This window comes from Nylanderia fulva, unplaced genomic scaffold (assembly GCF_048542155.1).
Source record: "Nylanderia fulva isolate GAGA-0341 unplaced genomic scaffold, ASM4854215v1 Scaffold41, whole genome shotgun sequence".
Lineage (NCBI taxonomy): Eukaryota > Metazoa > Arthropoda > Insecta > Hymenoptera > Formicidae > Nylanderia > Nylanderia fulva.
Genome location: NW_028190488.1, coordinates 898,363 through 922,632, shown reverse-complemented (window position 1 = coordinate 922,632; position 24,270 = coordinate 898,363). Strand labels below are relative to the sequence as shown.

Below are 24,270 nucleotides of genomic sequence, written 5' to 3'. Positions count from 1 at the left end.
AATAAATATACAGAAAGAATTCTCTCATAGAACTTATTCGGAAAATCATGGTAATCGTATAGAACAATATGATATTGGAAAAATTTTATAAGAGTTTCTCTGATTAATACATATTTACCACAATAAAAAATATTAATATCTACCACAATAAGATATATTATATATTATATAAAGTATATTCGATTAATTTTATTATGTACGTAATAAAATTTACTATGATTACCTATACCATGATTTTCAAGGTAAATTCTAAGAGAAACTTCTCTCCGTGCACTGCAATTTATTTACATATTTAATATAACAAAATAAAAATAAAAAAAATTAAATTTTAAAAAATTAAGAAAGAACAAAAAATAAGAAACAAAAAATTTAATCATGCTCCCCCTGAAAAAATTCTACGGACGCCCATGTCTATTTTGCATCTCACACATGTAGTTTTATCTAATCTTAAGTAATATCTGTGACCGTTATAAAAATGATTGTTAATGACTTTGATAAATAAAGAGTATATATTTTTGAATAAAAAATTATTTAGACAAAGTTTCTGACATTTGTAATATAAGTAATGTAATGATCTAATAACAAAGTATATTTGTTTATATCTATCTATTAATTTTATCTATTTCCCAATCTCGAAATTCTCTTTCTTCTTAATGTACGATTTTCAGCATAGCTATATTATTGCGAAATTATTCACGCTGCATGAAACCGGTTTCACGCTCTGAACGCATATCTCAGGGACGAGCCTACACGAGGCATATCGTTGTATCGAGACCATTCGAGAATCGAGTGCACACAGACTTAATCTAAAGCAGATTTACAAATGTCTGACAATACATCTACTAATCACGTTAATAGCTAATTACAGTAACAATGAACAGCGGTAATTATATTTTTCATTATTAATTTTTTAACATTGACGTTTATATCTTAAGGAAAGCAATTACATTTCTTATTAATCATTCAATGTTCCAATGTCTAATTACAGGAAATTTTAATTGGATAGTCATTACGGTGAAAAAACCATTTACTTCTTTCTAAATAACTATAAGAGAAACGGCAGCTCGATGAATGAAAATGGAAGGCATTCTCCCGCTTCGACGTTGCTTGCCGTCGAAATCGTCTTAAGCGAGAACGAAGGACATTGCGAAGGATATCTGCAATAACTTCTTACAAAGCCGCGGAGCAACTTGGCGACAATATCTCGTCTCAGCGACGTCTCTCGACAGGAATATCTCGCTGGTGTACGAGATAATAAAACAGAGAGACAGCGAGTGTCTCTCGTGGCGAGAGATGATGAGAAGGGGGTCGATACTTTCGGGGGTAGAAGCGGAACAATGGACAGAGGGTTGGAAAGGACAAGGGAGCCTGACGGCGATATAATACCATAATATACACCAGGTGTGTGCTCCGCATGTATCGGCGCAGCCGGCCGCGCGTGATTGACCGAGTATTATACAACTCTTCGGCCGAAAAACTTTTTCCTACGTCCTTAATCAAACTGTCGGGATTCGCGGGGTGAACGACCCCGAAGAAGGCACGCGCGGGTGGAACTTCCGTGAACTCGTTCACTCATCCATCCACTCCTCCTTCTTTGCCCTTCTCGTCCACGGAATGGGATAACAAAACTTGCCGCGCGCTAATATCGCGAAACCGCTCGACGGATCACCGCGGCATCGAAATTGTTTACCGGGCACCGCGCCAGGGCTATTAAGCGATCGTTTATTTATATCTTTGCTCGGCCGCGCGCGTGGGCGTTCTCCGCGCCTTCAAAATATAATACTCTTGATACTACGAGAGCCTACAGATTATTGATGGCGGGATTAAGAGCGCTGCTTAGAAAGCGCACGGAGGTGCATTTGGAGCAATGAAATATTAACACGTGTATAAATAATAACCAGCCTTTATAGAGAGTCCGTTTTATCCTTAAGTCGTACACACTTTAGATTTATTCCAGATTCTATTCTGGATCAAATCAATTTTCAATCTCAATAAAATTACGTATTCAAAGCAGCTAGTGAATGTTTTCAATTATCAAATATGTACGTGGGGAGTTTTCTCTTAAAATTTACTTATACTGAAAATTAAATAATGTGGGACAATACGGTATTAGAATTTTATAAGACTTTCTCTGATTCAAATATTTACCACGATAAAAAATATCAATTATGTACATAGTAAATTTTACTTATATATAGTAAAATTAATCGAACATAACATAAATATTTTATATCTTATTGCGGTGATAGATTTTAATATTGTTTATTTTTTTGTGATAAATATTAATCAGAGAAACTTTCATACAATTTTTCGAATACCATTATTGTCCCACGATTACCACGAGATTTTCACGGTAAATTCTAAAAGAAAATTCTCCCTGCGTATATTAAAATTGTTTTAAAATTTTTAGCGCGATAGAGAAATGTGTTATATATGAGACACAAGATGTTATGGATGTTCAACTTTAATAAATAGGAACAATGCGGAGCAGATGGACATTTTTTGTCGCCTATTCCTTTCGCGCAGTTAAGTATAACGCGAGTCCTACATTATCTCACGGGAATATTACCTCGTTTCCTTTGCTGATATGATGAATTGGATTACGTCTACCATGTAACTGACAATTACTCTTCAACTATTCGACCGTCCGACTTTGTACGCGTTCATACATCCTCTGTGCAACTGAGAAATGTGAACACGGTCATTTATCATCGCGAGAAACCTCGGCGAAACAATATCTACCGTGTCATCGTCGTCGTCGTTTCTTTCGAACTTGGCTGCGTGTAAACGAGAACTTGCACAAGTACGAGGTCAAACTGAGTTCCAAGTGCCATTATAAAGATATCACCGATATAACAAGAGATAAAAAATATCCCTTAACATATATTAAAAATTTTTAATTTAATAAAACATAAAAAGTAGGCCAAATATACGAGCCAAAATAATTTAGATGTAAGAATAATTAAAAATTATTTATTCATAATATAAATGTAGACGTTTCGACCTTACTAGGTCTTTATCGATACAATTAACCGCATGTATAAAATTATAAAATATAATAAAGAAATTTAAACACAATCTCGCAAGCTATGTAAAGACGAAACTTCGATTATCATTCGATTTAATTACAATGGTTGAAACAATTATTCTTAGATGTCTTCTGTTTAAGACCATCTCTCAAATAAATGCACGGAGTCCAAATTCGTCGTTGGTTGGACAGAGCGAACAGTCTGTTCAGGGCATCTTCACGAGATGAGTCCCATTTATTCAAGCCATATTGATGTTTTGTGTTGGTTGTTGCGACTCAGCAATATCAGGGAATAATCTCTCCGTGCATTTATTTGAGAGATGGTCTTAAACAGAAGACATCTAAGAATAATTGTTTCAACCATTGTAATTAAATCGAATGATAATCGAAGTTTTGTTTTTATATAGCTTGCGAGATTATGTTCAAATTTCTTTATTATATTTTATAATTTTATACTTGCGGTTGATTGTATTGATAAAGACCTAGTAAGGTCGAAACGTCTACATTTATATTATGAATAAATAATTTTTAATTATTCTTACATCTAAATCATTTTGGCTCGTATATTTGGCCTACTTTTCATGTTTTATTAATTTTAAACTTTACACGAGCGTTGATTTGTATTTTTATTGTTAAAAATTTTGATTTAAAATTTATGTAATTTTTATTTTTAAATATAATGTTTAAAAAAAAAAAACAATGTATATAATTCTATAAATTTATATAAATAATATATTTTTATAAATACACTTTTTGTTGAAACACTTTTAAAAAGTGCTCGATAAAATTATTCCGGCGAAAGATGTTAAATTTGATCAATGTGTAAAGTGCAAAATGAGATTATTAAAAAGAAAAAAAAATATATTATTGATAATGTACTATAACAGCTACCATAAAAGCGAGTTAATTGACTTTTACGTTTCTATGTAAATGGACCTGTTTGTCAAGAAGCAAAACCGACACGGTCATTTGTCACCTGGAAAAAAAAGACGTTTCGAAACTCTGTCGCAGCGACCTCGACCACTCGCGAGTTATGTTTACTGTTCGTATTCCCGTCTCTATTTAAAGACTGTATTTAACGATATAAGTGCATATCACATTTCGTGTTATCCATAGATTATATTCCTGAAAATTCTGAAGGTTTATTGACATAATACGAAATAATCGCATTAAATTTCAAACATAAATGGAGAATATGTTTACGATTTATTATATTCTCTCGTTTTTATGTAACGATAAACTTTACGGTAAACTCGCAGCCACTGTAATATCTCGTATGCGATATTAATTCGCGTTTACCGAGACGACAAATCCTACATTAAGTACGAATAAGTATACATGTGTAAATTAAGAATGTATTCACAAATGTTATATCTTATTACAACATGCGTATGCAAGAGAGAGAGAAAGAAAGTAAACAATGATAATAATCAATAATTCGACTCACATTTCGATTATTCTTCTCCGGTCTCGACGTTCTGGATTCCTCGCTGGCATTTTTTCTGAAGGAAACCAACCTCGGGAACTGTCCTCGTAGAAGTTTTCGAAACACTTTGCACTCGCGTTACTTTTTTCGTTCGCGACGAGCGGCGACGTCGAAATTTTAGATATGACACTTTCGACGCATTTCGGTGAAACGCGAGAATCGCGGGAGCTTATTCGCGCGCGAATAAAACCGATGCTCCGTTTTCACGTCGCCGCTTTTTTCAAGGCCCACTTATCGAAGGGCCTCATCGAACGATGATGCGGCGACTTCCACCGCAACGCACTTAGAAGTCGCCGATATTCCAGAATTATGATCACTATGCTATACTTTATGTTTACCTAGATATTCGACGACGAAGAAATCGCGGAAATCGCATAGGAGCTTCGCCGATTTATATATTCTCGGGCGCATATTTCGGAGACGTCGCAGAATTTCGCTTGTTCGGGAAAAAAATTGTCGCGATTTCGAGAATCAGATCCTCGAACGAGTTTCGAAAATCTGGCGCTTCGCGAAACAAGAATATCATTTTATGAACATTTCTCGCTTTTGTCGAATATTTTCGACTGGACACCGGTTTGCGAGAAGGTTTTAGAGAGCAGTGTACGTATACGATAATATAACAATAGCAATAATATGAGATGGCGCAAATGCTGTAGTCGACTTGGGATTTTTACTATTAACGAGAAATTATTATTAAATTTATCACAAAAATTATTAATATAAATTCTTTTAATTTAAAGAAAGAATATTTGGCATACTAAAGTTTTTTTACTATAGAGTAGTCTAACGATTAAATAAAAAGCTAAATTACGGTCAAACAAATATATCAACAATAATGGGATCTGACAAAAATTTCGCTCTTGTCATGTTGGATAATTAACTCAATAACACTTTGATCAAATATAGTTTCCTTTATACGATGGTTAATATCCTAATCTATTGTGTACTTATTTTGAAATAACGAATCTACAAACAACAGTTTACAATCTACAATCTAAAATTTACGTCTCTACAACTAAATATACACCAAATCGTTACCTCATAATAAAAAACTAGCACTCACCAACCGTAGTAGCGGAGTTAATAGCGAAGCTACGTTGTCTGTAATAAACAAAAATAAAATTTTAATTGTAGAAGTGCACAAAAATTAATATTTTTAATATATTATTATTATTAATATTATTGTTGCTACTACTATTATTATTACATCCAAATTGCAGAAAATTATTACTATTACCTCTAATAATAAATAAAAATAAATACTCACCCCAGAGTTGCTCCGCCAGCGCCTGATGTCTCTCACAGACTTGCTTTCTCCTTCTCCTCAAAAGTTGGAAAAATCATCAGAGTTGATCTGTAATGTACAAGTTACATACACATTGAGATAGCGTCTAAAATTAATAATAGTTAATAATAAAGAACTCCGTCCATTTAAATTTTGCCTAAATTTCTCAAAATTTCTTAAGTTGTCACATTATTTTTAATTGATGAAACGTATAAACGAAACAAACAGATGAAATCATTATTGTAACAACAAACAACTACAAACGATACTAAAAGTGAGTGCGCAAGTAAATTCGAAATATCATGCGGTACTGATTATTTAAAAATTTTGTTGCTTTAAGGTGGATATATCGATTTATCACCGCCTAAAGACTTACCCGAACTAAAAATTGTCGCAAATTCAGCTAGTGAATCTGACGCCAGACAAAACATTAATTTTTAATTTTTTATATCGAAAATAATAGTATTTTGTTTGTAGTCAATTAAAAAATTAAATTTATTAAAATAAAGACCAGCACTCGACTTTAAGATATCTCAAATTTGATTCAGTAGTCCCTTTTAGAATCATTTGTAGTTGTTAGTTGTAATTTTCATTTTGTTTGTAATTGCACGATTTAAAAATTACAATCGTCTAAAAAAATTGTCAAAAGTGATTTATTTCATCAATTTTAAAGAATTTCAAAATCTGCTTTTTCCATCAATAGAAATTTCGATTGCAATTGCTACAAACGAGTCTAAATCTCCTGGAAAAAACAGATTTAAAATATCTTTAAAATTGACATATTTTACTATTGACCATTTTTTAAACAAGTGCAATTTATAAACCGTGCATCTACAAACGGAACGAATATCACTTTCGATTCTGAAAAACGATTCTGAAATAAACTGCGCATGAGAATTTGAAATATCTTATAATGGGGAGCTGGTTATTAAAAAAACTTTCGCTTTAAGATCGATAGATCGATCTATCTCCGCTTAAAGACATATTCGAACTAAGGAATATCGCGTATTCAGATGTGTGAATCTAACACATAACATCTAAAAATTAATTTTTATGCGAGAAATGAAAGTAGTTGTCGTATTTGTTAATTAAGAAATAAAAAAAATTTTTAAATGTACAGGGCCCGAAGCTAGCTCAAATTTGATTGCGTAGTCTCTTTTAGAATCATTTGTAGTTGTTTTTAGTGATTTTCGTATCGTTTCTAGTTGCGCTGTTTAAGAATTACAATCATTGTAAAAAATTGTTAAAAGTGATTTATTTCGCAATTTTAAAGAATTTTAAAATCTGCTTTTTCCATCAATAGAAATTTCAATTGCGATTGCTACAAACAAGTCCAAATCTCCTGGAAAAAGCAGATTAAAAATATCTTTAAAATTGACATATTTTCCTCTTGACTATTTTTTTAAACAATTATAATTTATAAACCGTGCAACTACAAACGAAACGAATATCACTGAAAACGATTCTGAAATAAACTGCACATGTGGATTTGAAATATTTTAAAGTGGGGTACCGATCATTAAAAAAACTTTTGCTTTAAGATCGATAAATCGATCTATCTCCGCTTAAAGACATACTCGAACCAAGGAATGTCGCGTATTCAGATGTGCGTATCTGAGACCTGACATATCTAAAAAATAATTTTTATGCGGGAAATGAAAGTATTTGTCGTATTTGTTGTTAATTAAGAAATAAAAAAAAAATGTTTAAAATGAACAGCGCCAGAATTTAAGATATCTAAAACTTGACTGCGCAATCTCTTTTAGAATCATTTGTAGTTGTTTTAAGTGATTTTCGTATCGTTCCTAGTTGCGCTGTTTAAGAATTACAATCGTTTAGAAAATTGTCAAAAGTGATTCGTTTTGCAAATTTTGAAGATTTTTAGAATACACTTTGCCATCAATAGAAATTTCGATTGATATTGCTACAAACGAGTCTAAATCTCTTGGAAGAAGCAGATTTAAAAATCTTTAACATTGACAAATTTCGTTATTTACCATTTTTTTAAACAAGTGCAATTTATATTCGTGCATAACTACAAATAAAACGAAAATAACTGCACGCAACTACAAACGATTCTGAAAAAGATTGCGCAAAAAGATTTGAAATATTTTAAAGTTGAGTGCTGGCCATAAAAAAAATTTTTTCGTTTTAAGATCGATATAACGATCTATCACCGCCTAAAGACTTACTCGAACTGAGGAATGTCGCGCATATAACTATATAAATCTGACAACTGACTTTGAAAAATTATTATTTTATACGAGAAATAATGTTTCGTTTGTCAGATAAACTGTACGGTAATCAGTATGCGTCATTAATTCGCGATTACTGAGTCAATACGAATAAGTACATAGAGTAAGAATGTTTTTACAAATGTCTTATGTCTTATTATAACGCGTGCATGCGAAAGAGAAAAAGAGAGTAAATAATAATGATTATAATAAATAATTCGACTCACATTTCGATTGTCCTTCTTCTCTGGTGTCGACGTATTCTGGATTCCTGATCGGCATTTTTTCTGAAGGAAACCAACCTTGGGAACTGTCCTCGTAGAAGTTTTCGAAACACTTTGCACTCGCGTTACTTTTTTCGTTCGCGACGAGCGGCGACGTCGAAATTTTAGATACACTTTTGACGCATTTCGGTAAAACGCGAGAATCGCGGGAGCTTATTCGCGCGCGAATAAAACCGATGCTCCGTTTTCACGTCGCCACTTTTTTCAAGGCCCACTTATCGAAGGGCCTCATCGAACGATGATGCGGCGACTTCCCCCGCAACGCACTTAGAAGTCGCCGATAATCCAGAATTATGGTCACTATGCCATACTTTATGTTTACCTAGATATTCAATGACGAGAAATCGCGGAAATCGCATAGGAGCTTCGCCGATTTATTTATTCTCGGGCGCACATTTCGGTGACGTCGCGAAATTATTGCTTGTTGGGGGAAAAAATTATCGACACGATTTTGAGAATCAGATCCTCGAACGATTTCTGAGAATCTGGCGCTTCGCGAAACAAGAATATCATTTTCTGAACATTTCTCGCTTTTATCGAATATTTTCGACTAGACACCGGTTTGCGAGGATGTTTTAGAGAGCAGTGTACGTATACGATAATATAACAATAGCAATAATATGAGATGGTGCAAATGCTGTAGTCGACTTGGGATTTTTACTATTAACGAGGAATTATTAATAAATTTATTACGAAGAATTATTAATAAATTTAAAGATTGTGTCTTTCAATTTAAAGAATATTTGGCATACTAAAGTTTATTTTATTATAGAGTAATCCAACGATCTATTAAATAAGAAGCTAAATCGCGGTCAAACAAATATATAAACAATCATGGGATCTGACAAAAATTGCGCTCTTGTCGTGTTGGATAATTAACTCAACAACACTGATCAAATAAAGTTTCCTTTGTACGATGGTTAATATCCTAATCTAATGTGTACTTATTTTGAGGTAACGAATCTACAAACAACAGTTTACAATCTACAATCTAAAATTTACGTCTCTACAACTAAATATACATGCACCAAATCGTTATTTCATAATAAAAAACTAGCACTCACCAACCGTAGTAGCGGAGTTAATAGCGAAGCTACGTTGTCTGTAATAAACAAAAATAAAATTTAAATTGTAGAAGTGCACAAAAATTAATATTTTTAATATATTATTATTCCTGCTGCTACTGTTATTATTAATATTATTATCTCCAAATTGCTGAAAATTATTACTATTTCCTCTAATAATAAACAAAAATAATTACCCCAGAGTTGCTCCGCCAGCGCCTGATGTCTCTCCCAGACCTGCTTTCTCCTCCTCCTCAGTTGGAAAGATCATCAGAGTTGATCTGTAATATAAGTTACATACACATTGAGAGATATCATCTAAAATTAATAATAGTTAATAATGAAGAACTCCGTCCACTTCAATTTTGCCTAAATTTCTCAAAATTTTTTAATTTGCCAAATTATTTTTAATTGATAAAACGGTCAAACGAAACGAACAGACGAAATCGTAGAAATTACAAACAATTACAAACGATACTAGAATAGAGTACGCAAGTGAATTCGAAATATACGGTGCTGATTATTTTAAAGATTTGTTTGCTTTAAGGTGGATATATCGATTTATCGCCGCTCAAAGGCTTACTCGAACTAAAAAATATCGCAAATTCAGCTATATAAATCTAATACCAGACATACAAAAAATTAATTTTTAATTTTTATACCGAAAATGATAGTATTTTGTTTGTAGTCAATTAAAAAATTAAATTTATTAAAATAAAGAGCAGCACCCGACTTTAAGATACCTCTTTGATTCCGTAGTCTCTTTTAGAATCATTTGTAGTTGTTTATTGTAATTTTCGTTCCGTTTGTAGTTACGCAGTTTAAAAATTACAATCTTTAAAAAATTATAAAAAATAATTTTCATCAATTTTAAAGATTTTTAAAATCTGCTTTCTTTATCAATAGAAATTCCGATTGCGATTGCTACAAACGAGTCCAAATCTCCTAAAAAAATCAGAGTTAAAATATCTTTAAAATTGACATATTTTACTATTGATCATTTTTTTAACCCAGTGCAATTTAAAAATCGTGCAACTAAAAACGGACTAAATATTACTAAAAATAATTCTGAAATAGATTGCGTATGCGGATTTGAAATATCTTAAAGTGGGGTGCTAATCATTAACAAAACTTTCTCTTTAAGGTCGATAGATCGATCTATCTCTGCTTAAAGACATACTCGAACTAAGGAATGTCGCGTATTGAGATGTGCGAATCTGACACCTGACATCTAAAAATTAATTTTTTATGCGAAAAATGAAAGTATTTATCGTTAATTAAAAAATATAAAAAAATTTTTTTAAATGAACTGCGCCCGAATTTAAGATATTTCAAATTTAACTGCGCAATTTTTTTTAGAATTAATTGTAGTTGTTTTTAGTAATTTTCGTATCGTTTCTAGTTGCGCAGTTTATGACTTACAATCGTTTAAAAAAATTCTCAAAAGTGATTTTCGTCAATTTAAAAATTTTTTAAATCTGCTTTTTCCATTAATAGGAATTTCGATTGACATTGCTACAAACGTGTCTTAATCTCCTGAAAAAAAATCTTTAAAATTGACAATTTTTCACTGTTGACCATTTTTTAAATAAGTGCAATTTATAAATCGTGCAACTACAAATGATATAAAATTATTGCACACAACTACAAACGATTCTAAAAAAGATTGCGCAAGCGGATTTGAAATACCTTAAAGTGGAGTGCTGGTCAGGTTGATAATAAAAAATATTGAAAAATAATGTGTCAACAATACTAGGAACAACAAAAACGTGGTGTGCGCACGCCATTCTCAATTTTATATTAGCTTTTAATACTTTAGAACTTGCCAAAAATTTATTTTTCCTAATATTAGTAGGTATTATTTTTCCTTAGGTTAGTTTTATTTTTTTTAGTATTAGTATTATTTTTTCTCAAGTTAATTTTATTTTTCCTAATATTAGTTTTTAATATTAGTTAATTGAAAAAAAGAGAAGTCACTGCAGTAATTCTCTCCCAAAAAAGAAAAAAAATTTAATGCTCTACATTTAAGTATTAAAATAATTATAAAGATTTTTTTACATAATATATATTCTGCTTAATTATATTTATTCAAAAGTGTTATTATTGAATACAATAATGTATTCAAATCAAATATTTCACAATGAAGGTTCAGTTTGCGATTGCAAGACAATCGCAATTGCAGAACATTGAAATAAGATTCAAAACTTCTTTAATTTGCCTTTTTTTAATTTCTCTCGAATTGGTGATATATAATTTATTCTGTAATATATAAATAGATTAAATTTTAATTTCTAATAACGCAACATTCGAGCAACGAGTCGAAAAATGCAAACAACGTCAATTCTCTTTATCTGCTATTCTGAAAACGAACATTTTCTTTCTCGATACCTACACGGTGTCTCGAACAAATAAGAATGAAATGTTGCAAATGAGAATGGCAGAAATGTTACATTACGTAGATAATTAGTCAAAGAAAAATGTATAGATACCTCTTTCTCTCTCTTCTCCATTTTTTCAGAATATTACAACAATATATTATAAATGTAAAATTTTCTCTGAAAACAAATAATTTTTCTATTTAGTAATTTATAAATAATTATGAAAATTTAATTCGAATTATAAAATAACAAATAGTACTTTATAATTTAAATATTCTTATAGCAACAATGCTGTACATCTAATATATTTCAAATATTATTTTGATTACGTGTAATCTGCATCAATAAATTATATTAAAGCTCAATAAAAGGTATGATATACATGATAGAGAGAGACACAGAACATTTTAATAGCCACATCAAGTGCACTGGTAGCATAAATATTGTTAAGTACACGAGTCAAATTTAAAACACTTATATCCATTCGCTCTTTAAATAAATAGCTGCATATAAATGTATTGTATAAATTCGACAGAGATATGAAAAGAGACAAATTAATCAAATTTTAGACATAGGCAAAACTTAATTAAAAGTGATACGTAAACTTGATTGTTCGGAAAATAATGAACAAAATTAATTTGTTGTCAGTTGCTAAAATTAATCTAACTTTTTATTATTTATTTAAATTATTATGTAGACAATAAAATTAATAATAATTTTATTTTCTACATTCAGTTAGAATTTTTTTACTGTATTAATATTTTCTTAAATTCATTATTAACAAAATACTTACAATTCTAGCATTAATATTATAGTAATAAATAGATATAACTATATAATATTATTTTTAATATGTAAAAAAATTTGTTATATTTCTAAATTACAAGTGTGTAAACGCAATATAATTTTTTATTATATTCCAAAAAATAACATCCAATCATTATTTTCCGAACAATGTAACATAAACAAAAAATATACTCACTTTGCGTTGAACCGATTATCTGAACCTCTCTGCTTTAATACTATATATCCGCTTTAATGTCCCATTGCTGCTGCTCTGCTATAATCCCATATAATTTGGCACTGATCACTGCACAGTTTTTTCTATTATTTTATAATTGCAATCATTATTTATCGCACTTCACTATACACAGATGCACTTCGAAATGAACGGACGATACGAAAAAAAATAAGGTTACTCGCGAATGCATTTCGTGTCATCGCGAAGTGTACGAAAAGTGTCATGGCGAAGAGACACTTTACGCGACATCACTCGGCGACACTCGGCATCACAGTATCTCAAGCAGCTCCCACAATTTGAATTGTCGATTTCGATGAATTTTCGCGCTTCTCGGACACTCTCCGATATTCGGGCAGATGGCACCCTGGAGATGTTGGAGCACTCGCGAAAGCTCCTTGTCGAACGAATAATACCGAAATACCGCACGAGAGTCACTGTACACGTCAAAATACAGTCGAAATACAGACAAAACAATGCCCGATGCTTTTCGAGAAGATTATTCGGTCCACGTCGAAACACGACACTCCCGGATTTGCACTCCCGAGACAAGGAGCATCACCATGGCAAAAAGTTGCAGATATTGAGGAAGACAAGAGATGCAACATAGTGACACAACCTTACAACTGACTTGACAATTTCGACGAGAACCACGGGCTTTGCTCGTCGCGAAACGATACTTCGAATCGACGAGCCGAAGGTACGACCGGAAACGCGTAAACGTCCACTTGGAATGCATACGACAACGCCGAAAAACCCGGAAAATTTTCGCGTCGAAGAGCGCACGATCACTCTCGCGATCCGTCGTCCTTCGCTCGCGCGCGGGAAGTTTCGGCGACTCGAGCCGAGTCGAGCCGAAGTTGCTGTGACGCGAACTTTCGGAGGAACGAAGACGAGAAATGAGATACCGAGATTGCTAGCCCGTACGATCGCGATCTCGATGTCGGTAAACGCTGATTTTGTACGGTAATTAACGACGTGAAGACGCTCTAATTAATATTCACACTCCTGTTTTCCGACCGGATGCGAGTACCCGAACGTTGATCGCGAACTATTCGGAAGTTTAGGTGAGAGGCGCCTGCATTTGCGATTGCGCGTGTGTTCGGAAATAGTCGCCTGGGGTGCAGCGCGAAATTGACCAATAGGACGGAGGTCTGCGGCCTCTGATTGGTCGACGCGGGGACAATTTTGCTTCGGGAAGTGACGGATAATTTTTGTAGTCGCCGCGATGCGGCGCCACTTTATTAACGTAGCCACTTTGCTGGAGTTGGACCATCGATATAACCTTCGAGAGTTTACGGATGTTTTATGTTTACGTTAATTATACAGTCATTTAATTTATGTTATCTTTCACGAGAGAATATGAAATTTAAATATAAGCATCTTTAATCGTTCTTGTCCAGAATGTTGCTGAGCCAGATGATTAGTGCTCCATTGTTGCACGAGAAATATTTATTCATAACTGTACGCAACAGGAGAGCATTAATAAAGAGAGTATGTATGTATTGGAATGTTTAGATTAGTCAGCTGTGATAACTGATAACATCTCGTCAACGTGATAACGGCTTACAAAATCATTTTACTATGCTCTGATATCGATTCAGTTCAAATACAATCTTCTGTCGTTTTAGACGTGATTTTAATTTCTTTATGTGATATATGTATATATATATGTGTGCGTATATACTAATAACGCGATATATATATATAGTTTTTAACGTTTTAGATCTATTTCGTGATTAGATAAAAACGATATATCTATCGCAAACTATTGTAATGTATCAGTGTGTGCGATTATCACGAATAAATGTATATATTTTATAGTTTTAGTGTATTACATAATCGATCCACGTGGTACACACGTGATGAATGGAACAGCTGATATGCATACCTTTAAAAATATTTTAGAAAACTTTCTATTAAATCGGTTTTTTTGTTCGAGTTATCTCAGAATTAAAAATTTATGTTAAAATTAATTTTATTATGCACATGTGTATATATAATTATATATATAATTTTAATTAATTCTTTCATATGTATCGTACACGAAAGATGTTTTGATTTATGGAAAATAGATTTTAATCTTTAATGAATTATAATTAATAATAAGTTGATTATAATTAATTATAATAAAAAAAAAGGTAGAGGGAAATCGTGAAATTAAAATTAGTTATTACATTAATTGTTAAAATTAAGATTTATATTAATATACGATTACGGGTGATAATATATGAAAAATTAATCGCGATTGTGATTTTTTTAGGAGAAGCGTGATCTAAAAATCTAAGGTGATGACATAATGAAGACTAACCTGATAACGTTTCTGATCAAGAGAACTGTACCACAGCTGCATTATTTATGTCGTTACGGTTCTTCTGCCGCAAGGTATCTTTATCTCTTTGTAGGATTTACATATTGGATATTAATTAATTAATAATAAACGCCGTTTGTGATCCAGCATGGAATTGTTAAATTTTTAAATCTCTGCGGCTAATATTTGATAATAAACTTTAATCGTGGAGTAATAAATTATTTTATTTCATAAAATTATATATAACTTGCTATCTAAAAACGAAAATTGATATGGATGCTGTATATTCCTGATGTAAACTTTCTCGTTTATTGTAAGAATAATTTGTATATATATTTTATAAAATCTTAATTATAATAGAGATTAATATCTCTATCATTGAATTATCAATTCTGCCTTTAAATTCATTAATAATTCAGCGTTTTCTTATTTTTATCATAAATGAACAAAAAACTTGTATTTCTTCTTATATAAATTTTAATCTCTGAAAAATCTGTATTGAGAAATAATCGCGCTCAATAAACAAGTCATCTCGTATTACAAACATCGCATAAAATAATGAGATTACGTCGTTGTAAATCTAAAAAAAAAAATAATCATGTAAATAAATTGTAAACAAAATTTTCAGCACATGCAGCGCCTACGACCTAGTGATCGTCGGCGGTGGCATCGTCGGCTGCGCTACCGCCCGCGAGATGATCATGAGACATCCAAACATGAAGATGGCTATCGTGGAAAAGGAGAACGCCCTAGCCATGCATCAAACAGGGCACAACAGCGGAGTGGTACACGCCGGCATTTATTACACTCCTGGAAGTATGAAGGTAAAACTGAAATAAAACATAATTTCTCGCATTCATCTATCTGAAAGGTTGATACCATTGAATCTGAACTAAGACAAGAAGCAGAAATTAACAAGAATAATAAATTAAATGTTCTTTTTTATTATTACTGGTCGTTATCTCATTCCCTCTTATATTGATATCTAATAAAAGAGAAAAATAACTTAAGATTAAAAAGTATGAACTTGAATATAAAATTAATTAGAATCTTACTAACTTCGAAACATAAAATTGCTAAAATTGATTTTTATTTATTTACATAGAATATGTATAATATATATATATAGTTAAAAAATTAAAAGATATTTAACCGAATCAATTGTTAACAGGCGAAGCTCTGTGTGGAAGGATTAAAACTTAGCTATGAATACTTTTGTAAAAACAACATACCCCACAAGAAGGTTGGCAAGTTAATTGTTGCCCAGAATCCAACACAAGTCAAAAGGATAGACGACCTCTTCGATCGAGGTACAAAGAACAATGTACCGGATCTTCAAATTGTTGAGAAAGACTGCATATCTAAATACGAGCCAAAGTGCAAGGTATAATGCAAATAAAAAAGAATTGTATTTACATTTTTCTTTGTTTTATTAATTCATTAATTTACAATCAATTTTTTTAAGTTAATTTTTAATTATTTTATATAATTTTTTCATAATATTTTAATTTTATCTTTTAATATTCAATATCAGAAATATAACTGTGAAATAATACGATAATAACAAATTTAAAAAAGCAAAAATCTATAAAATTGTATTTGTTTTTTTTTAAGGGAGAAAAGGCTCTATGGTCACCATGGACAGGCATAGTAGATTGGGCAGTTGTATGTAAAGCTTTCGCCGAAGATTTTCAGAAAATGGGAGGTGAGATTTTCCTCAATTTCGAAGCAGTTGGATTTGCAGAAATGACGGAATCGAAAGAAAAAAGTCAACTTGCTCCCATCTCTGTCCAATCGAAAAATCGAGTAAGCTTTAATGATACATTTTTACATTGTACCATCGCATTATACCTAACACTTTGACGATTTTTCTCTTAAAGTGCATACCAACGAAATATGTACTGACGTGTGCTGGTTTGCATTCGGATCGTCTGGCGATAATGACGGGCTGCGATCAAAGTCCTAGAATAGTACCATTTCGCGGCGAATATCTTCTTCTAAATGATAACAAGCGGCATCTCTGCACGACCAACGTGTATCCGGTACCCGACCCCAGATTCCCATTTCTAGGCGTGCACTTTACACCTAGAATATCGGGCGATATTTGGCTAGGTCCTAACGCTGTCCTCGCATTCGCTAGAGAAGGCTATAGGTAATGATTTCTTTTTATTATAAATATATTATTTATTAAAATCGAATATATGAAAACTATTTTTTTGCTTATAAATAATTACAAATTATACATGTAAGAATATATATCTTGGAAATTTTGTTCTCTAAGTGTCTGTTCTGTCCTACTTTTAATTTGCATGATTATACATATATGTATATATTAACATCGATATTTCAAAATTTGAATTCGCAATTGAATTTATCGGCAATAAATTTTGCTATCACCATAAAACTAATCCCAGCAGGTAACAGTGCATATTTTTAGATAATATATGTATAATATCGTAAAATATATTTATGTAGGTATAATTATTGATATTGATACAAGTATTTGACCAGATTTTAACGATAAAATTTTCTCCCATTTTAGCTGGTTCGATATAAATATAAGAGATTGCATAGAAATGGCAAAATTTCCTGGTTTATATAAACTGTGCTTCCGATATTTTCTACCAGGCTGTAAGGAAGTGTTAAAATCAATTTTCTATCCACTGGCAGTGAAGGATCTACAAAAGTTTATTCCCGAAGTTTCGTACAAAGATGTCAAAAGGTCCGTATTTTATATGTACTGCAATATCTGTTTTGGTTCTTACAGATTCAATCATATTTTATTAATTATATTAATTATATTATATAATTTAATTATGTTAAATAATATTAATTATATAGATAATTAAAGTATATTAATTATATTATTAATTATATTTTATTAATAGAGGACCAGCGGGAGTGAGAGCGCAGGCGCTAGATAAAGACGGCAAGTTAGTTGACGACTTCGTTTTCGACGGAGGCATTGGTGCAATTGGTAGCAGAGTATTGCATTGTCGAAATGCACCATCACCTGCTGCAACTAGTTCTATGGCGATAGCAAAATTCATTGCTGATAAACTCGATCGGGATTTCAAATTTTGAAATCGATGTTGATATATACATGTGTGTGTGTAATTGTCTAAATTAAAAGACAACACAGACATTTAAAGAAAAAATATCCAAAGAAGGTATATATATATTTTTTTTTAATATGTACAATTTGTATTATTTGTAAGCAAAACAGTTTTCATATATATATAATATATATGAAACAATATATATCTTTATATATATATGAGTCTATACATTGTGATAAAAATATCTAATAATATATATACAAAAGCAGAATAAAAGATAAGAGCAAAAAGAGTACAAGATTTTGTACTTATCATTACCTAGCATTATCTAAAGTCTAAAGTATTGTAAGAAATTTATTTTGATATACATATACATATATTTGTTTAATCATCCAAATTAAAAATAAAACAGGACAGGTACTTAGAGAAAAAATTTCCAAAAAAGGTATACATATATATTTTTACATGTATAATATATTTGTATTATTTATAAGCAAAAAATTGTTTTCATATATATATACTATATATATATATATATATGAAACGGTATATCATTATATATATGTCTATATACATTGTAAAATACCTAATATATATAAAAGATAATAGCAAAAGGAAGTACAAGATTCTGTATTTATCATTTCTAGCATTATCTGAGAGCATTGTAAGAAATTTACTTTTATATAAATTTTGATTTAAATGCTTCTAGATATTAATATTTGCAATGCATTCATACTCTTCAAGAGTTCAATCTATATAATCTCTGATTAAATCATTAACTGAATTATTTTTTAATATAGTATGGAAGAATAATCAAAAGACTTTAGATAGAAACGATATGTACAGTAATATACAATAAAATTTCAAGTATATATATATAATACTATACTCACAATCTCAATCAAATTAAAAGATTTTAGATAATTCTGAGTCTTTTCTCCGATATCATAATATGTGTTGTAGCAAAATCCAATGCTGCAGTTAAGTGATATCCCATATTTGAGATTACAACTCCATATTCGCTCAAAGCAAACATAGAATATACTGAAATTATATATAAGTTTTTATATAAATTAATAACATTATTTTACAATAATGTATTACAATATTGCCTTACCTAAAGGTTCACAATATTTATTGTGCCTATAAAAGAAGTGACAGGCTATTAATATAGATAATACATTCAACATCAGTGACCTTTGTTTCCATTTTAAAGAAGTATCGTGGAAGTCTTTTGCAATATTCAAGCAATTCCTCATAATATAATACGCCACGAACATGTGTATAAAAGATGTTATCAAAAACATTATAAAAGACATTTTATGGAATGCTGTAAAAAAAAAATAATATATGTTATCATTATATTGCATGTAAAATAATACTTGTATGTATATTGATGCAAATTTGCACGCACACTCTTACGTACTATAATTCTCATTGGAAGTCCAAAAGCTCAATGTCACAAGAGATGTATTTTCAATGGCGTACATAACAAGCGCAATATTGCTCAAGTATCGTGCCCATATGTAAACATGTTCTCTATAGTAACGATAGTACAGCATAAACACTAAGGTTCTCCCTACAGCCTGCAATGCTATGGCAGTTTTCCAGACATCTCTTTGAGGTCTATAATGACCAATAGCCGCCGAGACAGACGGTAAAAAATTGTATACCTATAAGAAACGCACATCAGCAAAATTATTTTTATATTATAAACATAAATTTAAATGTATTATCAGAAACATTATTATTTAAAGATATGCTAAAGTTCTTAATTAACTCTATTAAATTTCTTTCAGCACTCAAGGACGTTCAAATAACACAATCTACTAGAAACTCGTAAGAATGCAGTCGGTCATGTGTAATTTGTGCAAAATCATGGAAGATAACACGTTCAGCGTCCACTTGAGAAACAGTAATTATGTTACAATCACTGCGTACCTGACAATGGGTGGAAGTAGAGTGCTCGAAATTATACAGGATCGAGTAGATGACACAGAAGACGAACGCCAGGAACGGCAGTGACACGATGAGCCATGCCACTTTGGAAAACGGTACGACGACGCGAATCTTCGACATGTCCTCCTCCGTCGTTAAGGGGATATAATCTGACCCTAATCTAAGTTTACTCATGTTATATTGGACTCCCGGCCGTCCGCAGTAGATTTACGTCATAACTCGCGTGCCACGCGATAATAAGGTTAATACATCGATGCGTAAAAAAAAGACACTAGCGTAGAGCGCTTCTTTCGTATTTTCGCGAACGTAAAGTTGCGAGACGCGAATTATTTGCATCCCCATCGGTGGAAATCGCGCGCGATCTCGCGAGACGGTAAAGATAACGAAACATCATTCCGTACACCGGTCCCCGATGCGAGGTTAGATTACGAATTTAGTCGCGAATCGATTCGAGTTTGACGCATTGCCGCAACGTCGTTCGCGACGAACTTCATGTCGCTCCCGCGCGCAAGATGGCTCTTCATCACCCTAAATTCAAAGCGACGTGAAATTCAGGTAAACTTCAGATTTTCACGCGATAACTCCGCATATACACGTACACTTTTTGGTATATTTTTTCTTTATAAGACATGTACCTAGATGTAGTGCAATTTCTTTCATTTTCTGGAAGCCTTTTTAATTATCAGTATAGTGTTGAGGAATTCTTTCATGATTTTATTGCATCGAATGAAGCTTTATTGAATATATATATATATATATATATATAATACATGTATAGAGCCGATTATTTCAACTTTTGAATCAATTTTACTTGACAGATAGCATATTTTAATCTCTTCAGATTAATTTAAAGGAAGAGACGAGTATATATATATCCTATTTGTCGGATAAAATTTACTAAGAGGTTCTGGAACAACCAGCCTATTATATATATATATATATATAAAGTTGGATTCGATATTTGAATCATTGACTTTAACATTTGTCATGCAGAATAATAAATTTTCTCATTCTCATATTTATAAATTTAAATCTAAAAAAAATAACTTGTTAGTTCTATCTCTTTATCATAAAGTCCTCCTCTCATCGCAGAATAGGATTATAGGACACCCATCTATGTATTTTATTTGTCTATGACCAACTGACCAACACAACATTTCATCTCACGAGAGATGGCGCCAAAATACATCGCGATCGTTCACATCGAGTCTCCGAAATTATGTGCGTTATATATTGTTTTGTTTGACGACAAATATAATATATTTACATATCTCAATCATTCATTAATATAATCGACGTATCGCGCGAAACCTGAGTCGATCGTGTGCAATATTATTTGTTTGTAATTCTTGCAGTGGAAGAACGAAAATTTGTATGAACGCGAAGATTCCTGAAACCGCGAGGTTAAGTACGTGTTAAATGTCACAAGTGTTTTGTGTGTTCTTCGGCTGGAAAAGTAATTGAAATTAATGGGGAAAACTCCGGATCGTCATCCATAAAACAACAGTGAGATATCGTCGACAGGGATTCGAAAATGTGAGTAACGCAATGTTTTATCCTGTCTCGCATCGTATGATTTTGTCGCTCTAACCTCGCTTTAGACTTGAATGTTATTATTCGAGTCTTTTCTTGTAAATATAGAGATTTTTCTAAATCTCTTTCATAGAGATTTATATTTATTTATTTTTTTATATTAATAATATATATTAAATTAATTGTGTGTATAATTATATATTATATGATTAAAAATTTATAGATAAATATATTTATATATAATTATAGATTATAAGGAAAAATAATATACATTAAATATATATAAATTAATTAATTAAAGAAAAAGATTAATATATCTTGTGTGCAACGTCAAAATCTTTATATTTGCAAATGCTTGCTTTTTAATAGAGAAAAATATTAAACAATTCTCGAGATGTTTACTCTTATACTCCTATATCAGGAGTATTTTCTATGGTAACAAAATATCCGGTACAATATTGATACGAGGAAACATTCGTTTCATTTACGTAACATCAAAACACATGTAACGTGTATAAAAGGCATTTGATTTCCCAATAAGCGTATCAACAATACTAATATTGTGTATAGTCTGGTATCTTGTCTTTTCTGCAAAATTTTTTTACAAGAAATGCATTGAAAGATACTAATATATTTTTTTCATTTAAATGAATACTATTTAAATTGAAAGAAAAACGTAAAATTCGCATTTTCACACATATCAGTTATTTCATTATCAAAATAATAAATATATAAAGGATATAATTTTTTTCCGGTAATAATCGCAAGCTTTGCTGCATATAATAAAATTTATAAAATATAATGTAATATGTAATTGATTTTTGCTGTGCGTATCCCTGTTCTGTAGTAGAAATTACACGTTCATTAATTATGTTGGAAGAGAAGATGTAATTATATCCTCTCGCGCATCTACAGGAAAATTCAATTATCTGCTGTTAACAGTCTAAAACCATTATTCAATATTGTAAAAGAAATAGATCGGAGAGACATAATTACATATATATGTATATAATTATGCCTAAAAGTTATTTTTAAAAAATTATCTAAGATATTTGCAAAATTATTGAAGGTGGATACAAGTTTAGCTTTCCTGTTTGTTTCTAGAGTCTAGAGAATTATGTTTTGAAATGTGAGTATTACTCGCGTGTTTCTGCCGTGTGTCAACTTACGTCTTCCCTTACATAGGCAAATTTGCTTTTCATATTGCACTTGGCGAGCTCGCGGCGAATTAAAACGGTACGTGTCACGTATAACGTGGTATATTAATAAAATTTACGTCCTTCCCCAACAGAGCTTATCTCCAAGTTACAATATATTTATGAAAATATTCTTTTTTTATTGTGTAAAAGGAACTGTCACTCATCTAATTAGCAATCTGCGCCGTGTATTTATTACCGCAGTATATCTATCGTAGCTCGTAGCATAAGCTACGTATGTGTACATATATAGTTTACTTAGCACAGCACAGCGCGACTATCTGGGCCTAGCTGATAACGAAGAGCTTGTTATAATCCACACTATGTGATTCTCTCTCGTAAAACGCGAATCGTTACTCCTATGTGCTACGTGCGCGAATTCGTGACTGGAGAAAAGTTTGCAGACATCGCGTGTGTACATATATGGCTTAGACGTATTTTGCATATGATTTGAATACGATTTCCATCACCACGATTTCACATTCGACTGCATATATGCGACATACCTTTCGTGTATAAGTAATTACGTTTTCTCCGACAGCTTATCGGCACTAATTATTATCTGAGTTTTTATTATCAATTTCTCTTACGTTAAAATGTCTTACCTCAGTTTTGCGTACCTTAGCTCTATATACTTTATTATTTTTTAAATCTATTGCTTTTTACACTAATTTGTACAAATATTTTAATTATCATTTTTGTATATAATAATTTCTTTTTTTATTTATTTTTTTTTCTTTTACTGAAATATTTTGATCTAGTTTTAAGTCTGTGTAGATAAAATATCAAAGTTCGTTCATTGATCCGCGTTCGTTTCTCTTTGAGATTGTTTTATTAACTCTTTTGTGGAGTAAAACTTTGGAGTAGAATTCGCAGAAGACTATTTTAGGAAGCAATTTCTCTTTGGAGTGTTATATATTGTCTGAATTTTTTATTTTCTTTCTCTCTGCACACATACAACCAAAATTCTATTTGCCGTTTACTATGTCTTCATTTTACCGCGTATAGCTTATACAGTCACAGCCCCCGTATTTGCTAAAAATACAACTTCCTTGACACGCGTTGTGGCGTTATCTCGTCAATTCTCACGTGCGTAAACCTGGCAAACCCTATTGCAATAAAACCACATGCTAACCATATACCGAAATTAGAATCGTTTGACTACCTAAGTGAGACGTATATACGCGATATGTCTTTAAAAAAATGTGCAAATAAAAAGCACATGTTTTTCGAAAAATCTTACGAACCTGCCTTTTTTACAATTAATGAAAGTTAGTAAAGAGCGAAGGATTTATTTATTTATCTTTTTTATTTGCATTCCTTAAAAAGTTATTTTCATAAAAATTTATTTCCTGCTTGATCAAGTATACAAGCACCGATGCTTTCTCACGAAGTATCGAATAGTATATCGATCATCTATTAAATTCGAACGTCC

General features: G+C 31.5%; 3 protein-coding genes across 8 annotated transcripts in view; 2 read left to right on the top strand and 1 right to left on the bottom strand.

The window, feature by feature from the left end:
* The first annotated feature begins 14,037 nt into the window (after positions 1-14,037).
* Positions 14,038-18,656, top strand: L2HGDH (L-2-hydroxyglutarate dehydrogenase). Of its 4 annotated transcripts, none has more exons than XM_029314285.2 (8): positions 14,038-14,271; positions 15,041-15,162; positions 15,717-15,912; positions 16,260-16,472; positions 16,703-16,894; positions 16,969-17,240; positions 17,631-17,810; positions 17,977-18,656. In XM_029314285.2, the coding sequence occupies exons 2-8, from the start codon at positions 15,077-15,079 to the stop codon at positions 18,170-18,172; spliced, it is 1,335 nt and encodes a 444-aa protein (XP_029170118.1). In that variant the 5' UTR covers positions 14,038-14,271; positions 15,041-15,076; the 3' UTR covers positions 18,173-18,656. The 4 variants fall into 4 exon arrangements, with proteins under 4 accessions (XP_029170118.1, XP_029170121.1, XP_029170119.1 ...); XM_029314288.2 differs by lacking the exon at positions 14,038-14,271 and adding an exon at positions 14,312-14,410; XM_029314286.2 differs by lacking the exon at positions 14,038-14,271 and adding an exon at positions 14,312-14,452.
* Positions 16,810-20,623, bottom strand: LOC114939852 (post-GPI attachment to proteins factor 2). The gene is made up of 5 exons (XM_029314292.2): positions 20,089-20,623; positions 19,574-19,820; positions 19,265-19,477; positions 19,041-19,191; positions 16,810-17,234 (listed from the first exon to the last, which is right to left on the bottom strand). Exons 1-4 carry the CDS (start codon positions 20,278-20,280, stop codon positions 19,064-19,066), a joined length of 780 nt encoding a protein of 259 aa, XP_029170125.2. The 5' UTR covers positions 20,281-20,623; the 3' UTR covers positions 16,810-17,234; positions 19,041-19,063.
* Positions 20,544-24,270, top strand: part of LOC114939849 (uncharacterized) — a 38,127-nt gene continuing 34,400 nt past the window's right edge. Inside the window, exons 1-2 of one of the 3 annotated variants that reach the window (XM_029314290.2) lie at positions 20,544-20,661; positions 21,462-21,642. In XM_029314290.2, coding sequence (XP_029170123.1) covers positions 21,641-21,642 — 2 coding nt within the window. In that variant the 5' untranslated portion in view covers positions 20,544-20,661; positions 21,462-21,640. Of the gene's footprint in view, positions 20,662-21,267; positions 21,643-24,270 lie in introns of those variants that run through there. The other 2 variants (XM_029314289.2, XR_014925505.1) reach the window with 2 other exon arrangements.